At 39.6% G+C, this 26,954-nt stretch overlaps 1 protein-coding gene across 25 annotated transcripts in view; it reads left to right on the top strand.

Annotated features, from left to right (window-relative positions):
* Positions 1 to 26,954, top strand: part of TRDN (triadin) — a 303,373-nt gene that overhangs the window by 238,684 nt on the left and 37,735 nt on the right. For 15 of the 25 annotated variants that reach the window (XM_074948360.1, XM_074948348.1, XM_074948350.1 and 12 more), the window contains 6 exons: positions 8,295 to 8,333; positions 16,914 to 16,952; positions 20,713 to 20,772; positions 23,512 to 23,538; positions 25,546 to 25,572; positions 25,875 to 25,922. In XM_074948360.1, coding sequence (XP_074804461.1) covers positions 8,295 to 8,333; positions 16,914 to 16,952; positions 20,713 to 20,772; positions 23,512 to 23,538; positions 25,546 to 25,572; positions 25,875 to 25,922 — 240 coding nt within the window. The remainder of the gene's footprint in view (positions 1 to 8,294; positions 8,334 to 16,913; positions 16,953 to 20,712; positions 20,773 to 23,511; positions 23,539 to 25,545; positions 25,573 to 25,874; positions 25,923 to 26,954) is intronic. The other 10 variants (XM_074948361.1, XM_074948359.1, XM_074948353.1 and 7 more) reach the window with 5 other exon arrangements.

Raw genomic sequence — 26,954 nt, 5'->3', positions numbered from 1 at the left:
GCCTAAGTTAATTGTATCCAGTTTGCAAATTAATTCCAATTCAGCAGTTTCTCGTTGGAGTCTGTTTTTGAAGTTTTTTTGTTGAAGTATTGCCACTTTTAGGTCTGTAATCGAGTGACCAGAGAGATTGAAGTGTTCTCCAACTGGTTTTTGAATGTTATAATTCTTGACGTCTGATTTGTGTCCATTTATTCTTTTATGTAGAGACTGTCCAGTTTGACCAATGTACATGGCAGAGGGGCATTGCTGGCACATGATGGCATATATCACATTGGTAGATGTGCAGGTGAACGAGCCTCTGATGGTGTGGCTGATGCGATTAGGCCCTATGATGGTGTCCCCTGAATAGATATGTGGACACAGTTGGCAACGGGCTTTGTTGCAAGGATAGGTTCCTGGGTTAGTGGTTCTGTTGTGTGGTGTGTGGTTGCTGGTGAGTATTTGCTTCATGTTGGGGGGCTGTCTGTAAGCAAGGACTGGCCTGTCTCCCAAGATCTGTGAGAGTGATGGGTCGTCCTTCAGGATAGGTTGTAGATCCTTGACGATGCGCTGGAGAGGTTTTAGTTGGGGGCTGAAGGTGATGGCTAGTGGCATTCTGTTATTTTCTTTGTTGGGCCTGTCCTGTAGTAGGTGACTTCTGGGTACTCTTCTGGCTCTGTCAATCTGTTTCTTCACTTAAGCAGGTGGGTATAATAGTTGTAAGAATGCTTGATAGAGGTCTTGTAGGTGTTTGTCTCTGTCTGAGGGGTTGGAGCAAATGCGGTTGTATCGTAGAGCTTGGCTGTAGACAATGGATCGTGTGGTGTAGTCTGGATGAAAGCTGGAGGCATGTAGGTAGGAATAGCGGTTAGTAGGTTTCCGGTATAGGGTGGTGTTTATGTGACCATCACTTATTAGCACCGTAGTGTCCAGGCAGTGGATCTCTTGTGTGGACTGGTCCAGGCTGAGGTTGATGGTGGGATGGACATTGTTGAAATCATGGTGGAATTCCTCAGGGGCTTCTTTTCCATGGGTCCAGATGATGAAGATGTCATCAGTGTAGCACAAGTAGAGTAGGGGCATTAGGGAACAAGAGCTGAGGAAGCGTTGTTCTAAGTCAGCCATAAAAATGTTGGCATACTGTGGGGCCCATAGCAGTGCCGCTGATTTGAAGGTATACATTGTCCCCAAATGTGAAATAGTTATGGGTGAGGACAAAGTCACAAAGTTCAGCCATCAGGTTTGCCGTGACATTATCGGGGATACTTTTCCTGAGGGCTTGTAGTCCACCTTTGTGTGGAATGTTGGTGTAGAGGGCTTCTACATCCATAGTGGCCACGATGGTGTTTTCAGGAAGATCACCGATGGATTGTAGTTTCCTCAGGAAGTCAGTGGTGTCTCGAAGATAGCTGGGAGTGCTGGTAGCGTAGGGCCTGAGGAGGGAGTGTACATATCCAGACAATCCTGCTGTCAGGGTGCCAATGCCTGAGATGATGGGGCGTCCAGGATTTCCAGGTTTATGGATCTTGGGTAGCAGATAGAATACCCCTGGTCGGGGTTCCAGGGGTGTGTCTGTGCGGATTTGTTCTTGTGCTTTCTCAGGGAGTTTCTTGAGCAAATGCTGTAGTTTCTTTTGGTAACCCTCAATGGGATCAGGGGGTAATGGCTTGTAGAAAGTGGTGTTGGATAGCTGCCTAGCAGCCTCTTGTTCATATTCCGACCTATTCATGATGACGACAGCACCTCCCTTGTCAGCCTTTTTGATTATGATGTCAGAGTTGTTTCTGAGGCTGCGGATGGCATTGTGTTATGCACGGCTGAGGTTATGGGGCAAGTGATGGTGCTTTTCCACAATTTCAGCCTGTGCACATCGGCGGAAGCACTCTATGTAGAAGTCAGGTCTGTTGTTTCGACCTTCAGGAGGAGTCCACCCAGAATCCTTCTTTTTGTAGTCTTGGTAGGAAGCTCTCTGTGGGTTAGTATGTTGTTCAGAGGTTTGTTGGAAATATTCCTTGAGTCGGGGGTGTTGAAAATAGGATTCTAGGTCACCACAGAACTGTATCATGTTTGTGGGGGTGGAGGGGCAGAAGGAGAGGCCCTGAGATAGGACAGATTCTTCTGCTGGGCTAAGAGTATAGTTGGATAGATTAACAATATTGCTGGGTGGGTTGAGGGAACCACTATTGTGGCTCCTTGTGTCATGCAGTAGTTTAGATAGTTTAGTGTCCTTTTTCTTTTGTAGAGAAGCAAAATGTGTGGTGTAAATGGCTTGTCTAGTTTTTGTAAAGTCCAGCCACGAGGAAGTTTGTGTATATAAATCTCCCCACTGTATTTTCCACGGAATGCATCCGATGAAGTGAGCTGTAGCTCACGAAAGCTCATGCTCAAATAAATGTGTTAGTCTCTTAGGTGCCACAAGTCCTCCTTTTCTTTTTGCGAATAAAGACTAACACGGCTACTACTCTGAAAAACTCATGTGTTTGTGTGCATATAGTATATGTATACACACACACACGCTTAACTCTTGTTACATAATATGTGTTCCCACGTTATCGTTAGGATGACATAGAACTTACAGTGGTGACACAGTGTAGTAATACTAGAATAGGGAAAAAAGCACTCAGAATGATAAGATGGTGACAGATTCACACTATGTGAGACCTGTGAAGTTTTGGCTTATCAGATAGGAACTTGAGAGAGAGCATTAAAATTCTCTGTAGAACAGGGTAGATACTGTAAAAACATTGTCTAAATATTTGTTTGAGGTGCACAGCTGGAGACTTCATATCTGCACAGAGGAGATGCAAGCATCATGCCTCCAGGAGCTGTGGAGCAAAGGTGCTCATTAGTAGCCCTTGCTAAATCTTTTGAAAAATTGTGGCATGTGGTCCTCCAGCACAGCATTCCAGATGGTGTCCAGTGTGAAGATTGGGGGTTGGCGCCTTGGCCAGGTCTCCACTTTACAGATATGCCACCTCTGAGGTACTGAATGCAGCAAGCGGTGTTAGTGTCACTTGCCAGTGCTTAAGGAGTGCTGACCATGATGGCTGTCTGCTCTGCAGAAGCAATGAAAAGAAAAGTTCCCAGTGACCTCTCCTTCTTCTAAGGCTTGATCTAGAGCTCATTGAAGTCAGTCAGATTCTTTTAGTTGACTTTAATGCCCCTAATATAACCATCAATTTGGGAGCAAAATGTGTTTCCTAAATTGAAGAATTATTGGCACACTTCCATTATTACCTAGATGCTTACAGCTCCAGGGTCACATACTTACCTTAGCTTTGTTATTTGGATCTGCAGTGCATTTGTATCAGGTGTTACTGATTATCAATTTAATGCCCATGCAATTATCATTTTTATCATTAGTGTTTTGCAGGTGCACAGGCTCATTTCTTTTCATGTTCTACTCCAGTGTACAAAATTTAGCTCTGTATATCTGGCAGTGGCAGCTGGATCTTTTAAATGATCAGAATAGGACAGTCAGGTTATGTAATGCACCACAATGACTTCCTTAGCCATAAAATGCATTGTCATGGATCAAAAACAGGTTCAGAAACAGAAAGCAAAGAGTAGGAGTAAATGGTCAGTTTTTATCATAGCCAAAGGTTAACTACAGGATGCTCCTTGGTTCTGTATTAAATCCCATGTTGATAAATATTAATTATCTGAAATGGGCATGAGTAATGATGTAGCAAAATTTGCTGATGAAAGTTATTTAGGTTAGTCAGCACCAGAACAGACTTTGGGGAACTTCAGAGAGATGTAAACAAGCTACATGAATGGGCAACATGATGGCAAATGAAATTCATCCTAATGCACATTGGAGGGAAAACGATAGTAATTCCTGGCTCTTACATAGCACTTTTCAGCAGTAGATTTCAAAGTGCTTTCCAAAAGGAGGTCTCATCATCCTTATTTTACAAATAGGGAAGCTGAAGCACCCAGTGGGAAAAGTGACTTGCCCAAGATCACTCAGCAGGCTTGTGGCAGAACTGGGAATAGAACCCAGATCCCTAGTCCTTGGCACTATCCTCTGGGCCATACTACAGTATGCTGTATTAAAATATTCATATACAGGGTTCTAGATTAACTCTATCAATTGAAGAAAGGGACCCATGCATCATTTATAGACAGCTTGGTGAAGACCTCTGCTCAGTGTGTAACTGCAGTCAAAAGGCAAACAAAATGCTAGGATGCATAGGGATGGAATGGTGAATACTATAAAGTATATAACAATGTCTTTGAATAAATCCAATGGTGCAGCCTCATCTGGAATACTGTATGCAGTACTCATCACTGCATCTCATAAAGGACAGTGCTGACCTAAATGGGGTTCAAAGAGAGTGAGAGGAAGGGTAGAAAAACCTTCCTGTGAAGACAGAAAGGAAATGAATCAGAGAAAGGAAATGAACAAGAGGGGGCATGGTAAAAGTATATAAAATAATGAATGATATAGAGAATTGAGACCAGGAACTTCTGTTCTTCATGTCTCATAACATGAGAACAAGGGGATATTCAATGAAAGTAAAAGTTGGGAAATTCAAAACTGATACTTTTTTATGAAACATGTAAGTAAACCTTAGAACTCATTTCTGCAGGAAACCAATAACTTAAAAATATTCACAAAGGGATTGGATACTTATGCAGATATCAAGAATATCCAGAATTTTCATAATTAATTAAAACAAATTTTTGGAAGATTATTAAACTTTATGCTTCACGGCTTAAGCCAATCTCTAAATATTAGAGATCAAGATGGGATTTATGTTAGAGGTAGAGGTAAATTATCCCACATCTACCTACTGTGGATTTCTTATACTTTCCTCTGAAGTCTCTGGTACTGACAGGATACAGGACTAGATAGACCTTGAATCTGATCCAGTATGAAAATTCCCATGTTCCTAAGAAATACAGGAGGGGATTCCTACGTTTTTTGCTCCTGAGTGGTACCTACTAGACATTCAAGCTTAGATTAGGGAGCCTTGAGAATGGAATGTGTGCTCTTATATAAAGTTTACCTTCTTTTGTATCCAGTCTAAATTAACTGGTTCTGTTTGTATTTCCATCAATGGAGGAATGATAAGCAAGTTGTATGGTTTTGGAAGAGGACTGAATGATTGGTGATCTGCTGGAGATGCTAGGATTGAAAGATTCCTTACCCCATCTCTACTTACTCCTGTGTGATATATATGGGGCTTGCTAGATACAGTTAAACTCAGGATTTTCTTCCTCAAAATAGTCTTATCAAGGAAGAATAGGCAACAGCATTTCTGGTAAAGGTTTTGTATTGCCCAATTCATTATTCTGCTTTATTTAATTCCCTCCCCTGCCCTAATTTCATGTCCCGAAAAGACGTATTATCCCACATTTGCTCTCAGAAATTAAGCTGGCTTTTATCTGGTGTAGACCAAATTCCCTAGATAATCCATCCATTTCTTAAAAGATACAAATGCATTGCTCAGCTTCTGGAATTATGGTCTTTGTGCACTCTGTCATTATTCCTTGTCATTATAAGTTTAAGGGAGAGCATTTGGTCAGAGCAATGCTATTGGCAATGGTAGTCAGCGTGAGGTCTCTTCTGCCTCATGAGATTTGTAGAGCATTTACAGTACATATCATCAGAGAAAAAAAAGTTGATTCCCTTATATACTGGTCACTGTTAAAATATAGCATTTGCAAACAGATACCACATCTTGGTAGTACAACAGTTTTTCACTCTATATTTAGACTAGGAAATATCTGTGGTAATTGTGATAACAAACAAGGTTTTTACTATATGATACCCCATCTTTGTGGGGTGGGGTGGAGGGGTGGAGGAGGGAATAAAATCAAAAGTAATGACTATTTTCTGAAAGGCAAGAGCCTGAGTTCCAATGCTTCAAAATGTGTGCAGTCAGTTACATTCAAGCAAAGTGAATAGAAACTGGACGACATCCTGCCACCCTCCATAAGGCTACTTTACACTACACCAGCAGCACTAAGCAGCCCTATAACCAGCTTTCCCTGCTACACAAAGATTCTTCTGGTACAGAGGAATACTCAGGTAGCTTATATCTTCTATGTCTGGGATATGTCTGGCTCTAATAATGGTCCCTTGGGACAGAGGGACATTACCTGGTGACATAGCTTAGAGACATAGCTAAGGCTGCACTAAATTGGGCCAAAGGCTGATTGAGCTTTGCATCATCTCCCAGCCACAGATATTGGGAATGGAGTGCAAAAGTGGCATACAGCCAATTTTGTCCCTTCCCCTCTAGCCCTGTCCTGAGTGCTGCTCAGCCAGACTCATGGACCTGGTCTAGTGGGTGTAAAAGGTTGTACCCCAATTTTGCATTAGTTTTGCACTGGTGTAAATGCATGCAGTGCATTAAATGCATAGCCAGACAGACCCCAACTCAGAAGAGTCAGAGATTCAATTCAGAAAAATCCTCCAAACTTCAGATGCTTATCTGAAACTAATTTGAATTTATGCAAACATTTCTCTTCCACCTCAACACATCCATCCCTCCTTCTTCCATCCTTCTCTCTTCCACTTAAATTCAACCATGTTCTCCATTAATTCATTAGCACTTATTTGTATTACAATAGTGCCTAGAGGCCCAAATCAGAATCAGGACCAGAGTCTGCTAGGCTGGTTTTACCCCCAAAGGAATTCTAATCTTAAAACAAAGTAGGTGAGTATAATACACAATAGGAGTGGATATAAGATCACATATGTACAAAGGTCATTGTGCTCACAGATTGAACCAAAGCTCTGAATCGTCTGACTCTCAAAAGCCTTGAACCTGGCGGATACATTTATTCTGACTTGGTAGTGACTTCAGCTTCCAGAACCCTCGCCGCCATTCCACCTCCAAACACAGTGATCACGAGCTAATCCTCCAGCCTGGCCTAGTAACTCCTGTACATTATTAATAACGATGCTGTTTCTCAATTCTTGCCCAGGTTCCCACCCAGTAGCCAATAGATTAACAGGATATTTTTTTCAGATATACACACAGTCTGCTCCAGGGTCTTGGCATATCTCATAGTCTAGGGCTGGCTGCTGTCGTCATATACCATACATTATGGGGTTTCAGCTGATCAGTGGCATTACACGATACATCATGCTTCTCTAACCACCTAAGTCCAGCCCAAAGAGATTTGAAGGTAGCTGCCAGCCTAGCAGAGACATTAATGCCTGCTTGGAAACCCAATGTAGACTTCAGGATATTAGCACAGGTTGTTGGATGTTGAAGATTGGTTAGAGGGTATTTATCTGCACCGATGTTGAGCTTAAAATAGTATGTTATTTAGTTCACTTGAGTTTTTGGACAGTGGTGTTTGCTTTTTCTCTTCCTCCCTTCCTTCTGTGATCTGGTTCACCCATCTGCACTATGGGACAGATTCCCAGCTGTGGTAAATTACCATTGCTCCATTGCCTTCTGTGTAGCTGTGTTGAGGATCTGGTTTTTAGGTTCATGCCTCAAGAGAGTAAACAGTTTCTGGTTAAAAACTGTGGGTAAAATGGATTATAGGTAATGCCAAATCTAATGCTCTAAATATATGAACTAATGTCTGTGGAAGAATAACTTCCCCTGAAGATTAAGCTAGTTAGTTTGATGAGATGATCCTACCAGTTTCTTGAGAGAACTTTAATTTAGAGCTGCATAGAAAATGGTTTTCCATCCTGTAAATTGTTTTGAGATTTTGAAATGTTTTTTCCATCTTGAATCAGGATGAAAAGTCAAAAATCACAAAAATATTTGCAAACCACAAAATAAAAGGGGGGGGGGAGTTGTTATTCTGTGGGAAGGGCTCTCCCTTTTTTTGTTGTTGTTGTTGGCAGGTTTCAATTTCATTCCAATTCAGAATTGGAAAACTTTTAAAATAGCGAATAACATTGCAGGCAGAAAAACCATTTCTTCCCTAATTCTAGTTGTAGGTACGTAGAATTTGCAATGAATATGGGAAATTTACTGAAAACCCTCAGTAGCAAGTTCTAATTAACTTCTGTATACTTTACTCTATCTTTAATATGGGTATAAATAAATAATACCCATTTTACAGAATTGTGTGAGATTTAATGAATTAACTGTAAAGCACTGTTGACATCCTCAGATAAGTCAACTGATAAGTACATACAATTATTACAATAGAGTATGTATTACTATTAATTAACTTACTTGAATCACTGCAGGACTATCAGTAATAACAGACTTTTTTAGCTGAGAGATGGTATAAAAACTGAGTAACAAAAACAGGACACAAATTGAAAAGGATGAATTTTTATTTTTGTAATTTTAACTTCTAAAAATCTTTATCAATATTTTTCTTAGAACCTGAAGTCAAAAAAGAAGAAAAGCCAGCAAAGCCAGGTAACAGTTCATAGACTTCAATGGGTGAAAATAGCTCAAGGGAGGAAGGGTCAGAGCAGCGGCAGAAGTACTTACAGCACTTGGTTTTAAGCCATCAGAACACTTGCTGTGATCACACTCTTGAACTTATCACATTCATGGCTAGATCCTGAACTGAAAGACAGGAATAAGGCAATTGCCTTGTGAGGTAGGATGCTAATGCTGTGAGACTTGCCCCTGGTTATGGATCTATCATTTAGAAAGAAATGTTCGGGGAATTTGCTATATAGAATCCCATTTCAAAGAGTTTAATATTTTCCCCTCTTTTTCCACAATTATTTTTCTCTCCCCTGCCATGGTCTCTCCCCACAGAAATAGGAAAATATGCATTTTTTACAGACTATCCTTAAGTCAAATAAAAAACCTTCACATTTCATTTCCTTTTGTAATTTTTATATCCTGTTTCTGTTGATTATTTTCTCTTTTACTCTGTCCTCATATCTTCTCCTTCACTGAGATAATTTTTGCAGCAAGGGCAGATGGAGAAACTCTCAGATAGGTATCTGAACAAGAGCAAGCTGTTTCCACTGACCTACCTTTCACCAGTATGGAGGATCAAGTTGAAGGAGAGGCTCGTCTTCATCTTTTAAATACTCTTTTTGCTTTAGATATTTTTGGACCCCACCATTAAGTCTCTCCTCAGTTTTAGAATGTCAAACAGCTAGGGCAGCTCAGGGAGAAACAGCAGTAGGGAGAACGGACAGGCTGTTGCTACAACTGCCAGTACTAAACAAAATTTGCAACTGAAGGAAAGGGGAGATGTTACCTCCAACAGGTATCTACCGTTGCTTGAAAGAGACCACTTGGCTCTTGTCATACTTTAATTTCAGCTGCTCTGTGATGCATATGTGGAGAACATTGTCTTTTAGTGGCAACCTCCCACCTATTACCACCTTTTTGCTTATTCTGTCATTCTCCAAAATTTGCCCGAGGCCAAAAATGTGTTTCTCTGACTAGCAATAACATTCCGTGGCATTTGGTAGTTTTGGCTTAAGGATAATTTTTTTCCACAGATGTAAAAATAATAGATGTGCCTAGCCTGTGATCTAAAATCGAGGGGCTCATTACCTGACATGTATCTGGCTCCCTACACACTTGAGTTCAATTAGGACTATATCATCTTGCATGTATGTCACGTTGCAAACATAAACCATATGTACATGCAGCCCTCTCCAATTATTCCTTATTTCAATACGCACCCTTCGTCTAGGAAAGCAAGAATAATGAGACCTACAGAGAGACGAGTAGTCATAAAAAATGAAGGGGTGAAGATGGAGTGACACTTTCTAATGATGATACATAGTGTGTATAGCATATATCAAATAGGAAGGAATATGAAAGACAGAAAAGAGCAGAATTAGGCAGGTGAAAGCTAAAGTAATTCATCTGTGCTTCCAAGTGTGAGTAATACTGACATGGCATTCTGAGGCACAGGTTTTGCACGGGAATGATGTTCTGACCACTTCAGTTCAAAAAGAAGGGATCTATCTTAGACCTGTGCGACCTGAGCCCTGGAAAATGGACTCCACTTCAGCTGTGCAGTTCACAGTTGCACTTTGACTTATTTCAGTGAAAGAGTTCCTGGATCAGTGAGATGAGCATTTAACCATGTCAGTTTCTAAAGGGAATGAGGCAACACCTCATTCCGACCCTTCATACGAAAAAGCTTCTTAATTCTCCACTTTGTCCATGTTGCAGCTTAAGTCAATGTAATTTACTTTCCTCTGAGGTGTGAACTTCCCACTCCCCCCATGAGCAATGTATGATGGGATAACATGATTTTGGCAATTAATTGATCTTGGGCTATTAGTGGTAAATAGGCCCAATGGCCTGTGATGGGATGTTAGATGGGGTGGGATCTGAGTTACTACAGAGAATTCTTTCCTGCGTATGTGGCTGGTGAGTCTTCCCCACATGCTCAGAGTTCAGATGATCGCCATATTTGGGGTCGGGAAGGAATTTTCCTCCAACGCAGATTGGCAGAGGCCCTGGGGGTTTTTCGCCTTCCCCTGCAGCATGGGGCTTGGGTCACTTGCTGGAGGATTCTCTGCACCTTGAAGTCTCTAAACCATATTTGAGGACTTCAATAGCTCAGACATAGGTGAAAGGTTTATTACAGCAGTCGGTGGGTGTCAAGGTTCCTCCCCCACTCTGAACTCTAGGGTACAGATGTGGGGACCTGCATGAAAAACCTCCTAAGCTTATCTTTACCAGCTTAGGTCAAAACTTCCCCAAGGTACAAAATATTCCACCCTTTTTGTCCTTGGATTGGCCGCTACCACCACCAAACAAATACTGGTTACTGGGGAAGAGCTGTTTGGACACGTCTTTCCCCCCAAAATACTTCCCAAAAACCTTGCACCCTACTTCCTGGACAAGGTTTGGTAAAAAGCCTCACCAATTTGCCTAGGTGACTACAGACCCAGACCCTTGGATCTTAAGAACAATGAACAATCCTCCCAACACTTGCACCCTCCCTTTCCTGGGAAATGTTGGATAAAAAGCCTCACCAATTTGCATAGGTGACCACAGACCCAAACCCCTGGATCTGAGAACAATGAAAAAGCATTCAGTTTTCTTACAAGAAGACTTTTAATAAAAATAGAATTAGAAATAAGAAATCCCCCCTGTAAAATCAGGATGGTAGATACCCTACAGGGTAATTAGATTCAAAACATAGAGAACCCCTCTAGGCAAAAACCTTAAGTTACAAAAAAGATACACAGACAGAAATAGTTATTCTATTCAGCACAATTCTTTTCTCAGCCATTTAAAGAAATCATAATCTAACACATACCTAGCTAGATTACTTACTAAAAGTTCTAAGGCTTCATTCCTGGTCTATCCCCGGCAAAGACAAAATGTAGACAGACCCACAAACCCTTTGTTTCTCTCCCTCCTACCAGCTTTTGAAAGTATCTTGTCTCCTCATTGGTCATTTTGGTCAGGTGCCAGTGAGGTTACCTTTAGCTTCTTAACCCTTTACAGGTGAGAGGAGATTTCCTCTGGCCAGGAGGGATTTTAAAGGGGTTTACCCTTCCCTTTCTATTTATGACAGTGGGTAAGATTCTGTGGCCTGCGTTGTGCAGGAGGTAAGACGAGATGATCATAATGGTCCCTTCTGACCTTAAAGTCTACGAGTCTATGAGTAACTTACATCAACTTAAAGTGCTGTCTACACCACGCTGTGTTGGTGGGAGATGCTCTCCCATTGACATAGCTTCTGCCTCTCATTAAGGTGGAGTAATTACGTCGATGAGAGAGTGCTCTCCCGTCAGCATAGTGCATCTTCACCAGACTCGCATCGGTGCAGTAGTGAAGACAAGCCCAACTTTCAAATCTCAGTGCATTGGAAGTTGCAGTTCAGGGGAACTGGGACAGTCCAGTGGATTGGTGATGGGATATAGAGCACTTCATCTTTTGGGCACCTTTCCAAATGCAGCTCAAATACAGCAAGTCTTTAGTAACTCACTTCACACAAAAAGAAAAGGAGTACTTGTGGCACCTTAAAGATTAACACATTTATTTGAGCATAAGCTTTCGTGAGCTACAGTTCACTTCATCGGATGAGCTTATGCTCAAATAAATGTGTTAGTCTCTAAGGTGCCACAAGTCCTCCTTTTCTTTTTGCGGATACAGACTAACACGGCTGCTACTCTGAAACCTCGCTTCATATAGACCACCAATCTCTGTTAGATCGGACTGGAGAAACTTTGACAGAACTATATTTTGTTGGAATATGCAGTTCCATTAGAACTGAAATGCTTCATGAAATTGGGTCAGTCTGGCCAGCAGTTTGTTTTGGAAGAAAACCAAAGAGAAAATATTTCAACAATGTCAAAACGTTCAGAATGAAATGTTTTGATTTTTCTTTTTGAAGTGACTTTATTTAAGTGTTTTAAATTTTGTATTAAATTATATGTATTGTACAAAAATGTGAAGTCCTTTCAAAACAAAAAATCAAAATGTTTCATTCTGAACATATTGAATTATTGCTATTACATATTTTAATATACAATTTCTTTAAAGAAAATTGATATCCAAACATTGTTTCAAATGATCTGAATTTCAGACAATTTCAAAAATTTCCCTTCATGGAGAATTTCCAAATTTTCAGTTTTCATTCTCATTCAGAACTAAGCCAAATTTTCAGTGCTTCACACAACAGGACTTCCAACTTTCACACAGCTCTAATATCAGTCCATTTTATAGCACCCCCATCACTCATACATTTGTTGACAGTATTCAGGACTGAATAGGAATGGCAGCTGAATCACTGTGACACATTCACAATGTTGTCTTTCCAGGTCTTTGTTAGGGCACGATAGCAGGGCGTTTTAGGAAGTCTTGCATTGACCATCTGTGCTGCACCGGGGCTAGATTGAGTAACCCATATTCACATTGTTGGTGAGCACTTACTCTCATGAGTAGTCCCATTAAAGTCAATAAGACTACTTGTAGCTGAAATTTATCCCTGTGTACAAGGGATTGTGCAAGCCCTGTGATCCCCAGTGGAGCCATATTGGAATACCTAAATAGGACACAACTGGTGCACAGGCCTTGTAAGGAGGAATTTAACAGTGTAAATGCGCAACAACATTAGTAATAGCTGCAGAATCTAGCCCTTTGTGAACAAAAAGAGGACTTCACTCTTCAGTGCTATTGGTCTAGCATCTTTCACCAACATTAAATTCATTTAAAAATAGTTAAGAAAATTAATAATTAGGCCCAGCTATATGTAACACAGAAGAGGAGGCAATAGGAAAATATGTGGGATGTAATTTTGATCCTGTTATAATGAATATGTGATGGTATAGTAAATCTGCAGAAACCATAGTTGTTGTTGTTAGCTAATACCACACAAGTGAAGTATGAGGAATAGAACACAGGCACTCCAGCTCCAAAATGCAAGCCTCTGCCACATGAGCTAAAAGTCAATCCCTACCAATTACTACTAGTGGCTTTTATCCTTTGTAGGGCAACTAATCAAGATTAGTGGTGCAGACTGATAAATATACATTGGTTAGACACTGGCAAGTACGCTACACTAGCCCCTCTTATTATGTGGAAAAATCAAGATATTCCACAAACTGAAGAAGACCCAGACTGTAATGGATTTAGGAATGCTTAGCTCCCATGTTGACCAGAAAAATTGAAAGGCAGTCTTCCTGTTATTGAAGCACCTGGCCATGACAATATGGGATACAGTATAGTTGAACATGCAGTTTAGTAATATGACTTAAGTCTACATTCTGTATAGTTTACTATATCTGTATTTACCTAACATGCCACACTGCTCTAAAAAGTGATAGATAGGAAGTTGTAGACAGATCTATAGATTATGTATATATTGATTACTTAAGAATCCTTAGTTATCACTTTGAGAGTTGACAGGTTCTTATCCCAAAATCATGCACGGTATTATTCAAATTATTGTGTAGTTGGGAACCCCGATGTGCACAGTTGCAACATTCACACTATAGGAACTCCTCTGTATTTACAAATAGTTTATGAATATATTTAGCACAGTCACAAACACCCCAACTCAGTAAAATAGATAGAGATACTACAGAATGTACATCTGCACATCCATATACCCACACCATTCCTTGCAGAACAACCTGAAATGCTAGCCATCATCTTTCTCATCACCATCATCTTCTCCCTCAGCTTCTGTACCCAATGACTGGAGGATAGCTAATGTGACACCAATTTTTAAAAAGGGCTCCAGAAGTGATCCTGGCAATTACAGGCTGGTAAGCCCGACTTCAGTACCGGGCAAACTGGTTGAAACTATAGTAAAGAACAGAATTGTCAGACACATAGATGAACATAATTTGTTGGGGAAGAGTCAACCTGATTTTTGAATAGGACTATTCAATATATTCATAAATGATCTGGAAAAAAGGGTAAACAGTGAGGTGGCAAAAGTTGCAGATGATACAAAATTCCTCTACATAGTTAAGTACCAGGCAGACTTCAAAGAGCTACAAAAGGATCTCTCAATACTGGGTGATTGGGCAACAAAATGGCAGATGAAATTCAATGTTGATAAATGCCAAGTAATGCACATTGAAAAACATAATCCCAACTATATATATAAAATGATGGGGTCTAAATTAGCTGTTACCACTCAAAAAATAGATCTTGGAGTCACTGTGGATAGATCTCTGAAAATATCCACTTAATGTGCAGCGGCAGTCAAAAAAGTGAACAGAATGTTGGGAATTATTAAGAAAGGGACAGATAATAAGACAGAAAATAAAATATTGTCTCTATATAAATCCATGGTATGCTCACATTTGAATACTGTGTGCAGATGTGGTTGCCCCATCTCAAAAAAGATATATTGGACTTGGAAAAGGTTCAGAAAAGAGCAACAAAAATTATTAGGGGTATGGAATGGCTGCCATATGAGGAGAAATTAATAAAATTGGGATTTTTCATCTTGGAAAAGAGACGACTAAGGAGGGATATGATTGAGGTTTATAAAATCATGACTGGTGTGGAGAAAGTAAATAAGGAAGTCCTTACTCCTTCTCATAACACAAGAATTAGGGGTCACCAAATGAAATTAATAGGCAGAAGGTTTAAATCAAACAAAGGGAAATAGTTTTTCACACAACACACAGTCAACCTGTGGAACTCCTTGCCAGAGGATTTTGTGAAGGCCAAGACTATAACAGTATTCAAAAAAGATCTAGATAAATTCATGGAGGATAGGTCCATCAGTGGCTATTAGCCAGGATGAACAGGGATGGTGTAGGGGATTTGCCCCTTTTCTTTATTTGTATTCCTCACCTTATTAATGTTGGAGTGTCTTTCTTCTATAGGTTAGTATCTCAATGATCTCAACTTATTATCATATGCGTTGATTCGTTACCATGGCCCTCTTGTGGTTAGGTAGCTGATGTACCTGTTATATAAGTCAACTCATTGTCATGACATTCTTGTGGTTGGATCACGTACCTGTCATCAGAACTTCCTCTTAAACACTCTATTTTTGTTTCCCCAATACTTGTTTCCATTGGCCGTTTATCTGTCAAAGTTTATCCTTTCAAAAGTCATAGGCCTCAAGCCTTACTCTAACTTGCTGAAGCTAATGTCTTACAGGATACAGGTCTGTAGGTTCCTTGCATTACTGCTGAATATAATGCAAAGCAGAAAATATAATAAAGGCCAGCTAGACCACTGGGCTACAAAGTGGAATACCTAAATCTACTACTGAGACATGTATTACACATGCTCGTGAGAGAAAACGTGTATTCTTTTAATCATCAAGTTAAACTTTCTGAGATTCCTCTCTTAAAATATAGGCAGCATATTATTTTTTTAAATATAAAAAATAAACAACAGGCAATAAACAACAGCCACCAGATGAATGAATTCTGACCACTGATTTGGACTGCCCTTTGACCTGCTTAATCCCTGGGCATTACAGTCCAAAAGTTTCTGAGAAAAGCTTTTCACCAGGAAGTGCCAGTTCATTGAAACTGAAACTTTTCTTGCAAAAGGGTTAGTTCTACCAGATTTTCAGAGGGACCTGAGAAACACAGATTCAAGCTGTCAGAATGCCAGATGGCCAGCTGACTCAGGAACAGATGCAGGCTGGAGCAGCAGTTGGTCAGCATGGAAACAGGCATGGACTCGAGCTGCAGCAAGAGCTGTCTGTTGGAACTATTGGCAATAGGGGAGAGTTCCCAGCCAGGTAGTGACTGTGAGTAGGGTGGAGAAACTGCTTCCCTTAGGAGCCTAGATACCTGCTGTGGATCACCTGGGTGGGGCCTTGCCTGTGGGTTGGCTGACCCCTGGCAGAATGGGGTGGGGCTTATCACAAGACTTGCAGGTAATTGCCTCTGATGACTCCTCACACTCTCTGGTTTAGGAATGACTGATCAGGCTTAAGCAGGCAAAAGCTCAAAGGTACCTCTGGTTTAGGCAGGTTCTGAGGTAACTCATCTCATTCTGCTCTGTGTGATTCTCCCAGGAGAGTGGCTATTCTGTGGGAAGTCCCTCCCTGGATTTTTTTGTTGACAGGTTTCAATTTCATCCCAGTGAGGAACTGGAAAACTTTCATAATAGCAAAAACAATTTTGCAGGACAGAAAAACCATTTCCTGCCTAGTTCTAGTTGTATATATGTAGAATTTGCAATGAATATGGGAAAATTACTGAATACTCTATAGTCCTCAGTAGCAAGTTCTAATTAATTTTTGTGTACTTTACTTTATCTGTAATATGTGTACAAATAAATACCCATTTTACCGAATTGTGAGAGACTTAATGAATTAATAACTGTCAAGTACCGTTGATATCCTCCGATAAGTCAATTGTTATGTACATAAAATTATTACAATAGAGTATGTATTACGATTAATTATCTTACTCGAAGTACTACAGGACTGTCAGTTATAACAGACTTTTTTAGCTGAGAGATGGTATAAAAACTGAGTAACAAGAATAGGACACAAATTGAAATGAAGGAATTTTTGTGTTTTGAAATTTTAACTTCTAAAAATCTTTTTATTAATATTTTTCTCAGAACCTGAAGTCAAAAAAGAAGAAAAGCCAGCAAAACCAGGTAATAGTTTATAGACTTCAATGGGTGATACATATAGAATATCTACTCTCACCAGATCCTAAATTAGGGACCAAAGCCAAAATTTTCAGTCTTCTGTGCCTAAAGTTAGGTTCCTAAATCCATATTTAAGCATCTAGGGTGAATGTTCAAAACTGCCTTTGGGACTGAGGAGCACAGGACCCACTTTCAATGGGGCTTATGTTTTTAAGTTACTTAGGAGCTTTTGAAATTTTTACCCAAAATGACTTAGCCCAAACCCTTGCCATTGGTTACATTTTTGTAACCCCACTTAAATGAAAATTGAGGGCATACTTTTAAATTAAAGAAAACATATATTTATTTAGTAACACCAGTTTAAAATAGTTTACATCTATTTTACATGTATATCATTTTAGTTACTATTGTTATTACAATATGTTAAGCATTTTTTGCTTGTGTTAAAATACAACAATAATTTATTCAGCCCTAGTTACAGACACAGTTAAGCTTGTGTTTTAATGATGATGCAATAGCTGTGATTGCTAAAATAAGAGGCCACCAACTATATAGAACTATATTTTTACCGTTTGCTAGGTGTAATATATGTGCACAGGCACAATGTCAGCATTTTCATCATTATTCTGCTTAACTGTCAATCAGCACAACATATTGAAAGACTTTGATGTGCTCACAACACATAGTTAATTAGCCAAACAAATTCCCCCACTGGGGAAACTATTACCATATTCCAACATGCAGAAAAATACTGAAAGTAAATGCTTTGAGGAGGACTGAATATTGAAATACCATTCCAAAGTTAATGAGTCTTGGATTTGACACTTTAAAAAATCCCCTACTTTAACTTGTGATCATAATTTTCTGAAATGTGCTTTCGAAAGCTTGTAACTAATGCTGAAAAAATTAGTTAGTGGAGTTACAGACCAGTCATTATCCCTGTATCTTACCTCACAATTAATTTGACTAGCACTATGGAAAAAAATCCCAGGAGCGTTGTCAAAAGTTAATTAAATGTCAGTGTTTCAAGTAATATCATATGCACATATTTTTCCCCTGAAGTCCATCAGTATGTTCTTACCTTCCATAAATGTATGCGTTCTCCACATTTTAAAAGCCTCTATTCCACATTAATTAAATTGCCTATTGAAGCATATGCACAAAGGTGGGGTTTTTTACACTTAATTGAAATTAATTAGTCAGTAATAGAGAAGGGTCTGAACAGTGAAGTTCAGAACCAGATCTAAACTTTTTCCATGGGGCTTGGGTGTCAGATTTTGATTTGGTGCATTATAGAGATAACTGTCAGCTGTGAAATGTGCCTTGAAATATATATTTCATTTTGGGGGTTTGGTCTGAGCTCATCTCTAAACAATAACAATGCTTGCACAGATGCATGGGCACCCTGTAGAAGAATGATGCCTTTGACCCCAATGATTTACCATGATTTCCCTGAAAACTGTTTTTAGTATACTTTAGGTATGTTCTATATGGGTTGTATGTTTCCTGTTATATAACATCAGGAAAATTGCATCTAAAGGTCAGGCTTTAATAATTGCATTGAAAGAGTGTTCTTCAGGCATTTCAACACATGTGCCTAAGTTGCGAATACAGTGCACAAAAAAATCGGCCTTTAGCTGTAATTTCATTCTCTCCAGTTCCCTCTATGGAAGATTTGTCCTCCTGGGAGTTTGAGACTTACAGTACTTTAAAGCCATTAACTTTTAATACCTTTGTATGAAATTACTCTGTTTCAAGAAGATCTGCATTTCCCAGTGCACTTCTATTGTTCATCTGACAAACTTGAGTGTAGGAAATAGGGAAGATTTGGACCATTATTTCCGTTCCCCACAGGCATGCAGCTCAGATTCAAGCTGAAGTGGGTCCTCTCATAAAATATCTCTAAGTAGCCTATACCTCTTCTCTACCCCTATTGTTACACTCATACCAAGAAGTAGCAGAAAGTTTCTGTTTTCCTTCATATTTCTGTGTTACAAAGTGCTCCTGAGCTAAAACTTGAGAATACAGCTTAACCCCCACCAAGAAACTAAGGTTTGGAGTGTATCTATAAGGGAATCCAAATGGAGATGGCACAGAAATAGAAATTATATGGAGTCAAATATATCAGAATTGGCTTTGCTGCTTCTCTACTCTATCTGTAGGATAGAAAAAACTATGGCTTTCATTTGAGCACTCTGTTTTTTGTTGGAGAGCTAAAGTATAAGGATTGGTTTACTGTAGTTTAATGCCCTGTAGAACCTAATAGCATTGGCCAATTATTAATTATAATGGTAAAGCAGAGCTTCTTTAAGGAGATTTGCCTTCATCACGGCACCACGTCATCGTGGTTAATCAGAACAGTGGTGAAATTCTCCTCCATGGAGCTTTCTAGCTGTGCACAGGCCTACCAGAATAAACAGGAAGTAAGAGGAGGGATGGTCTTGTGATTACAAGGCTAGCCAGGGACTTGGGAGACCTATGCTCAATTTCCTGCTTCACCACAGACTCTGTGTGACTTTAGGCATGTGCCTGCATTCCCCATTTTAATACAAGATAAATATTTCCTTCACTCACAGGGATGCTGTGAAGATAATTACCTTGAAAACTGTGAAGTGTTGAGATACTGTATTAATGGGAACCATATTAGTACCTAAGATAGATAGGAGTTGTAAGGAAGGTTGAAAGGCCATTCTATGTTAAGGAGAGCTGTTTTAATGGGTAATCTTGCTTTTTTAAATTCCGTCCACAGGTTTTCTTTTGTCTAGCATACCAACCACCACTCTCTTTCCCTCTTACCTATATCCCTTCAGTTGAGTTACTATTGCCCAAGGGCTATTGGAGCAATCTTAACTAGTACAGTGAAGAGCAGGGCAAGGAGGGCACAACTTCTTCTCTTTCCAATCAACCTGCTGCTTTTGATCTACTTTGTGGGTTATAATTTAGCTGCATGCGTGACAGGCAGGCCTTTCTGCAGAATCAGTCTTCCTGCTGCTTAACTGGCATCTACTTTCCTAAGGCCTGCCAGGGCTCAGAAGAGAACAATTTATTTTGATGGATCAGATCCATTAATGTTGAAAACAGAGGGAAAATGGCACATTGTGCTGCCCCCTTGAATCAGTAGGCAATAACTTTACAAGAGTGGATAAACTGGTCTAGGATAAGGTGATAAATCCTGATGAATTCCATTCTAAAGCTTTTTTTCAAATCTATTTAGTCTGAGATATATTGAAACTGTCCAAATATAATTAATCTCATTTTCCTGCCGGTTTGTTGATAACACATGTATTTCACAATCTGAAGCACCTTGTACCAACAAGGATAAAGCTGTTTCATTGAACCTTAAATTAAAACTGTACTGACTATTAAGCAGAATCATATGACACATGTTAACTCATACTGCTCCCTGAAGTATGTTCCTTGGAAATTTTAAAAGGAACAAATCACATTAATATGGGAGAGAAGCTTTAATACCCTAATTCAAGAAAGCATTTAAGTAGGTTCTTAAATTCCTTTCAAGGCACTTAGACTTGATCACATGATTAACTTTAGGCATGCGCTCATGTGCTTTTGTGGAGAGGGATGGATTTGAGCAAATGCTTAAATGTTTTACTAATAGGGACATCAGAGAGAGAAAGGCATTAAAAACTCTACGTCTTTTTACTTTTCTCACTTTGTTTTGGGATTCTGCATAGTCTCAAACATCACATTTTATTTGGAGAAGGATTTATTTTTGTATTGCATCTTGATATTATTTATTCATTTACAGTGATTTTAGAAGCCAAAAAGGTGAAAGATGCTAAAGTAGTCCTTCATCCTGATGCTGAAGGTATGTCTTCATTTCTTGTTTTAAAGTTTCGGTCACATTTTAAAGAGAGAATCTATTTAAACACTTGAGGATGCTTCTGACATTCTTACTCATGCTGAATAGTACCTTACTCTCTAAGTAGCCCCACTGAAGTCAACAGGACTTCTTGTGGAGTAAGTGCTACATAACATGTGTAAGGGTCTCAGAATTTGGTTCTTTTGTGCGTCGAGGTCTGAGGTGCAAATTCAAGGGAACAAGTTCTGCCTTTGGATATCACAAAGAGACTTCTGTTGATCTCAGTTTCCCTTTTGGCCCTTTACTTGTAATGTAGTTACAGATAAATGTCAGGGTAGTGTGAGTTTAGGGTCCAATCCAAATCCCAGTAAAGTCAGCAGGAGTCTTTGTTGGGTAACTTCTTTGTTTATAATATGCATTTAACTGGGCAGTCAAAGAATAAATTTCTCTAGCTATAAAACATCCGTATTATTTTGTTATCACTTAGTACAATAAATGGTTCTAGAATTACATCCATTTCACTTACTAATGAATTCTTTTTTATAATGCATGTTCACATTCTCACTCGGTCACACACAAACACAAAAATATGTTTGCTATCTGAATAGTAAACAACATGTCAAGTTTTCCATCTAGATGACAATAATCAGTAAGCATGTTCTGCTTTCAGCCTTACCAATTTATGGTTCAATAAACTGAAGGATTTTTCTTCTCGATCCTTATCTGAAGCTAATTTACAGGAATATGCGGTATATAATTAATACCCTTCTGGCATTCAGAAGAGCAGGCAAGATTCAAACATAATTTGAAGTCAATGTAAAAATAGTAACAGATGAAACTGCCAAGTCTGGTACCAAGATTAATTTTGTGGTCTGCAGAAGCATACTGACTTTTTTGTTTGGACTGATTTAACTTCACCCTGCAAAGGGCAGATGGCCTGAACAGCACAGTTGGAGGATTGTGGCCTAGACTCTGAGACTCCGTGCCCAGCCTTTCCCTAAGGGGTCACTAGAGAGGTATAATCTGCCGCAATCCAAAATCAGGAGGAAAAGTCAAAATATAAATGTTCTGAATGGAATGGAAAGTTCTGAAAATTTTCAATTCAGAGATGTCAAAATGCTTCATTTCAGTTTGGTTTGACATTAATCAGTGACCACCTGAGCTGTTAAAGTGCATCATGAGTGTAGTACAGTTGCTTCATTGCCCCCAGGCCTTGCTGTAGGCCAGGTTGCACAGTTGGACTACATCTCCCATGATGCACCTTGGCCATGAGACTCCTATGATGCACAATGGCAGTTCAGCCAGAGGGAAAACTACAGTGCATCATGGGAGGTATAGTCTGGCCAAAGAGGATGGCCTATAAAGGAGAATGTCAGTGTGGGGCATCTGAATTACAACTTCCTTGAGACACCATGGCAGCTTTGGCAGAGACGGGCTAATGTCCAGCTGACCCATGTCATTTTGATTAAGTTTTGAGTCAGGTAAATTGTTTTGAGTCAGGTAAACTTGACCCAAAACTGAATATTTTGTTTTGATTTTTCCCAACAGAAAATTGAAACACTTCAGCAAAATCAGAATTTTCTTGTGTAAAATATCATTTTTGCAGAAACTGCATTTTCTGTCAAATAACATTCAGATGGAAAATTCCTGACCAATCTAATTATTATTTGGTGTATTTGATTAGAGAAAGGCATGATCCAAAGGTTAAAGCATAAGTCTGGGAATCGGGAATTTAAAAATTCAGCTTCCATTCTGGCACTGGCTCCCTCTGGCTTTGGGTAAGTGTCATTGCCTTTTTCCATCAGTCAAATGTGGAAAAGGACACAGTTACCTACCTCACTCAGGAGACGCAAGTCCTATTCCTGATCATGACATGCAAGTCCTATATGAATTAAGGCAAGTCACTTAACCTCTCTGTGTCACAGTTTTTCCACATAGAATCATAGAAGATTAGGGTTGGAAGAGATCTCAGGAGGTCATCTAGTCCAACCCCCTGCTCAAAGCAGGACCAACACCAACTAAATCATCCCAGCCAGGGCTTTGTCAAGCCGGGCCTTAAAAACCTCTAAGGATGGAGATTCCACTACCTTCCTAGGTAACCCATTGCAGTGCTTCACCACCCTCCTAGTGAAATAGTTTTTCCTAATATCCAACCTAGACCTCGCCCACTGCAACTTGAAACCATTGCTTCTTGTTCTGTCATCTGCCACCACTGAGCACAGCCTAGCTCCATCCTCCATCATGTAAAATGGAAATAATATTTTCTTCACAGGACTGTTAAGGCTGAATTCTTAATGTCTGAAGATAATTTGAGAACCTTGGATAGACTGTGCTATAATAAACCGTTATTTTTGAGATTATAGACATGATCAAATAATGTCCATCAAATTATTTGATGAATTTCAAGAGTTCTTAAATCAGTATTTGTGTTTTATTTGCCTAGCTGTAACAATTTATTATTATTTGTTAATTATAGAACTTAGTGTTATAAATGCTATCTTGTTATGGTTGCACCAGTCATTATTTCAGCTCCATAAATTAATATTCTAAACTGACACTTGCTCTGAATTTAATTTGCTCAGTTAAAATTCATAGCTGAAAAGGAATTTTGTTTTTTGTTAGTTTAGGGTTTTTTGCATCATACAGTCTGAGTTCCACCTTCAGAGTTCAAATGTGTCATCTAATACAGTAGAATTTATCAAAAGCTTATTTTGTACTGAAAATGGATTTTTTTTGTATTTTTAGGCAAAAAAGTTGAGGCCAAACTACCAAGTATGTTGCTAATGTACATAACAGAATAAGACAGGGGTTCTCAAACAGGGGGTTGGGACCCCTGAAGGGGTCGTGAGGTTATTACATGGCTGGGTCATGAGCTGTCAGGCTCCACTCCAAACCCTGCTTTGCCTCCAGCATTTATAAAGGTGTTAAATATATTAAAAAGTGTTTTTAATGTATAAGGGGGGGGGGTCACACTCAGAGGCTTGCTGTGTGAAAGGGGTCACCAGTACAAAAGTCTGAGAACCCCTAGAATAAGAGATGTGCAGCAAGCATCTTCAAAGATTGTTGTAAAAAGACTGTAGCTTAACACTGCGGGGGCCAAATGTTTTGGTATGTGAATTCCACAGCCATGACAAATGGGGCTGTAGGAGTACTGATATCTTCTGTCACCATGTTAAGTTCCTTCACATTGCTCATTCCATGCTTGCCACCACTTAGAGTTCTTATCCTACGTTCCCTCTTAGCACAAAATGCTCCATTATTTCTGTTGTGATCTGAGTATTGGCTCCTGTTGCTGTCTCTTTTAATCCAGGGTAACAACAGCAGGCACAAGTGGGGAATGGGTGATTGTAGCATAGCTGCTCTGTGAAGGAAGACACATTTCTGCTTCACTGTGAAATAAGCCCAGCAATCTTGGATTTCTTTTAGTATTTCACTCTGAGAGTGAAAAAGAACTGCAGAGAATTTTTCACACTGAAAACATGTATTTCTCCCACCATGTGCAAAAACTATGCTGAGTGCTGCCTGGTATCCTGCGAATCATAAGGGGCCAAGTCCTCAGTTGGTATAAATTGAAGTAGCTCCATTTACACCAGCTAAGATCACATGTTACATTCGACTCCTGGTTAGGACTTGCTCTGCAGCTTGCTTTGCTGGCCTACTTAAGAGGAGCACTGTTTTCCCCCTGCCTACTTGTTGCTGGGCATTGCAGCATATAGCCTAACCAGTGGGGAAGCTAAAACCTTACATGGTAGACTATGTCCCCATTAGGATGTGATGTGTGGACCAACGTATTCGCCAGCAACCTTTCCAACTGCTCTCTTGAACCATATGCAGACATCTGATAACCCTATGACCTTGTTCTCCAATGAACTGGGGTAATACAGCACTCAGGGAAACATTTTTGCAGTTTAGTGATGGGGAGTGAACCGATGGAGGCAGAATGAAGCCACTGCTACACCCCTTTGTGGAATGAAATTTACTCCCCCACCCCCACCCCCACACCCCAATAGCTAGCAAGCAGTGTAATTGGCATAGAGCTGGGTGAATAATGGATTTTTGGATTCTTTGGCAATTCCGGGGAAAAAAAAAAGTTTTTGAGTTGAATCAAAAACAAATAATTTTGAAATGTTTGGCAAATCAAAGAGTTGACATTTTTTTGTTTAGATTTTGAACACTTTAAAATGTTTTTGGTTGGTTTTTTTTTTAACCAAATGAAAGGACATTTCAAAATGAAAAGTCATTTCAAAATTTTAAAAACCCTGAAATTATCCATTTTGGAAAATCCTGAGTCAAAACATTTTGATTTTTTTCAGAAGTTTGTTTTTGGTTTTGTTCAACTGAAACAATCAGGCAAAATTGATGTGAATTCATGAAATGTTTTGGTTTTGACAAATCTGCATTTCCTCCTCCCTTCCCCCCAAAGAAAGGTTTGTGCGAAAATTTTTGCCCAGTTCTAAATTGCCACCAATTTAGAATTGTTCATGAGCTGCTAGAGTGGGTGTAATTAGTTCTAAGGGAATTTTACAGGAGCCTAATTTAGACTGTCTTACACATCACTTCATATTTGGCCTAAAATGAGTTGTCAGGAGCTATTCGGTTATGACAGTGCTCTCCTTTTCTGATTTTGCAAATGTACATGGTATTTGTACACAGTGTGCTGGCTGTTTTATACATTATCAAAGCTCTGTGTTATTGACCCAAATAGAACAAACTCACTAAAACATACACTGTAGTGACATACATATTAAAAATATACTTTTCTTTCTCTTTTTTTTCTAGTGACAGTAGTGAAACCTCATGAACACAGTAAGTATTATATCAATTGAGAAAGTTACATTTGAATGAGGAAGGCATCTTCACATGTTCCTTGTCGGAGAAGGGTTATAAGTGTAGGAAATGAGTGAGATGGAAGGCTAAGGAGTTCTTCTAGATTTATACTGGTGTAACTGAGGTCAGAATCTAGCATGGCAATTATGGCACCAACAGTTACACATTTTCATCTGATTTTGGACTGGTTTGTTCTTGGAAGGAGCATTTCAGTTTTAAATTGAAATACCGTAATCTAGGCTAATGTGTAATCTCTATCCTGTGGTTCTTCTTATTTGCAGAGCATGAATCTATTAAACAAGAAAAAGCTGTTTCCCATGCCAAACCAGGTAGTCTTTTGTGTTCAGTTTCAAGGTTCATGTAAAGGCCCTGTTCTAATAGGTTTTATGTGCTATACAGAATTGGGGGGAGGGTACTGCTGGTTCAGGGAAGGGGTTTGTTTTGCTTCAGGGGAGCAGAAAATTTATTTCCCACAGGGCCAGATTGTGAATATCTTTTTAATGATGGTGAGCTGTTGTTCACACAAGTAGTCCCATTGGCTTCAGTGGAACAATTTATGGGACTCTCCTCACCAGTGGGAGTAAGGTGTTTATAACCTGGCCCTCAATGAGCCAAGGTAAATATTTGGAATCCCCCCATCTAAGCTTTTCCCTAACACAATCAGTTGTTACCTAAAATGGTCAAAGTCCAAAAGAGAGAGCACCAGCATACAGTCTATGAATCACTTACCGACGAGGAGTTCAGGGCTTAGTAGGCCTTGTGTTGATCCTGTGCACTGGGTGATTTGTGAATTTCACTCATTGTGAGGACCATCGTGGGCCAGATTGTGAATCCCTTTCCTCTCACTGGGCTGCAGCTACTTGCATGAATATTCCCACTGAGACAGCAAGGGGATTCACGGTCTGGCCCAATAGGAGAAACCCATGGTAAGATGATTGTTTGATAGAAAACTCAGCTATTTGGTGCTCAGTTTAAGCTGCTGCTGAATAGCCTTATTGTATGCAATAGGCCCTGAAACAGCAGATATTTGAGTCTCATTGATCTTGTTTGACAGCGCTGCTGTTATCATGGGGACTAGCTTTGCATAAAAACAAACTCTTCTTGAATCAGCTCACTAATATACTTCTTACAAACATGCGTTCCTTCAGCATCAGGCAGACAGGTTTTTCTTTCTCACCTATTTGTCTGAACAAACATTTTTGTTGTGGTTGTGACAGTTTCATTGGGAATCCTCATTCTTTGTATGTTACTTTCCCCATCTCCCTTGTATAACAGTGGAGCGTGCTAGTAGATGTAGAATATCATAGATATGAGTAGGATCTCCCTGCAAGATTCTACTGCGTAGAGCAACTGGTGATATT

Source organism: Natator depressus, chromosome 3 (assembly GCF_965152275.1).
Source record: "Natator depressus isolate rNatDep1 chromosome 3, rNatDep2.hap1, whole genome shotgun sequence".
NCBI classification, from domain to species: Eukaryota; Metazoa; Chordata; order Testudines; family Cheloniidae; genus Natator; species Natator depressus.
This window is presented reverse-complemented; position numbering and strand designations above follow the sequence as displayed.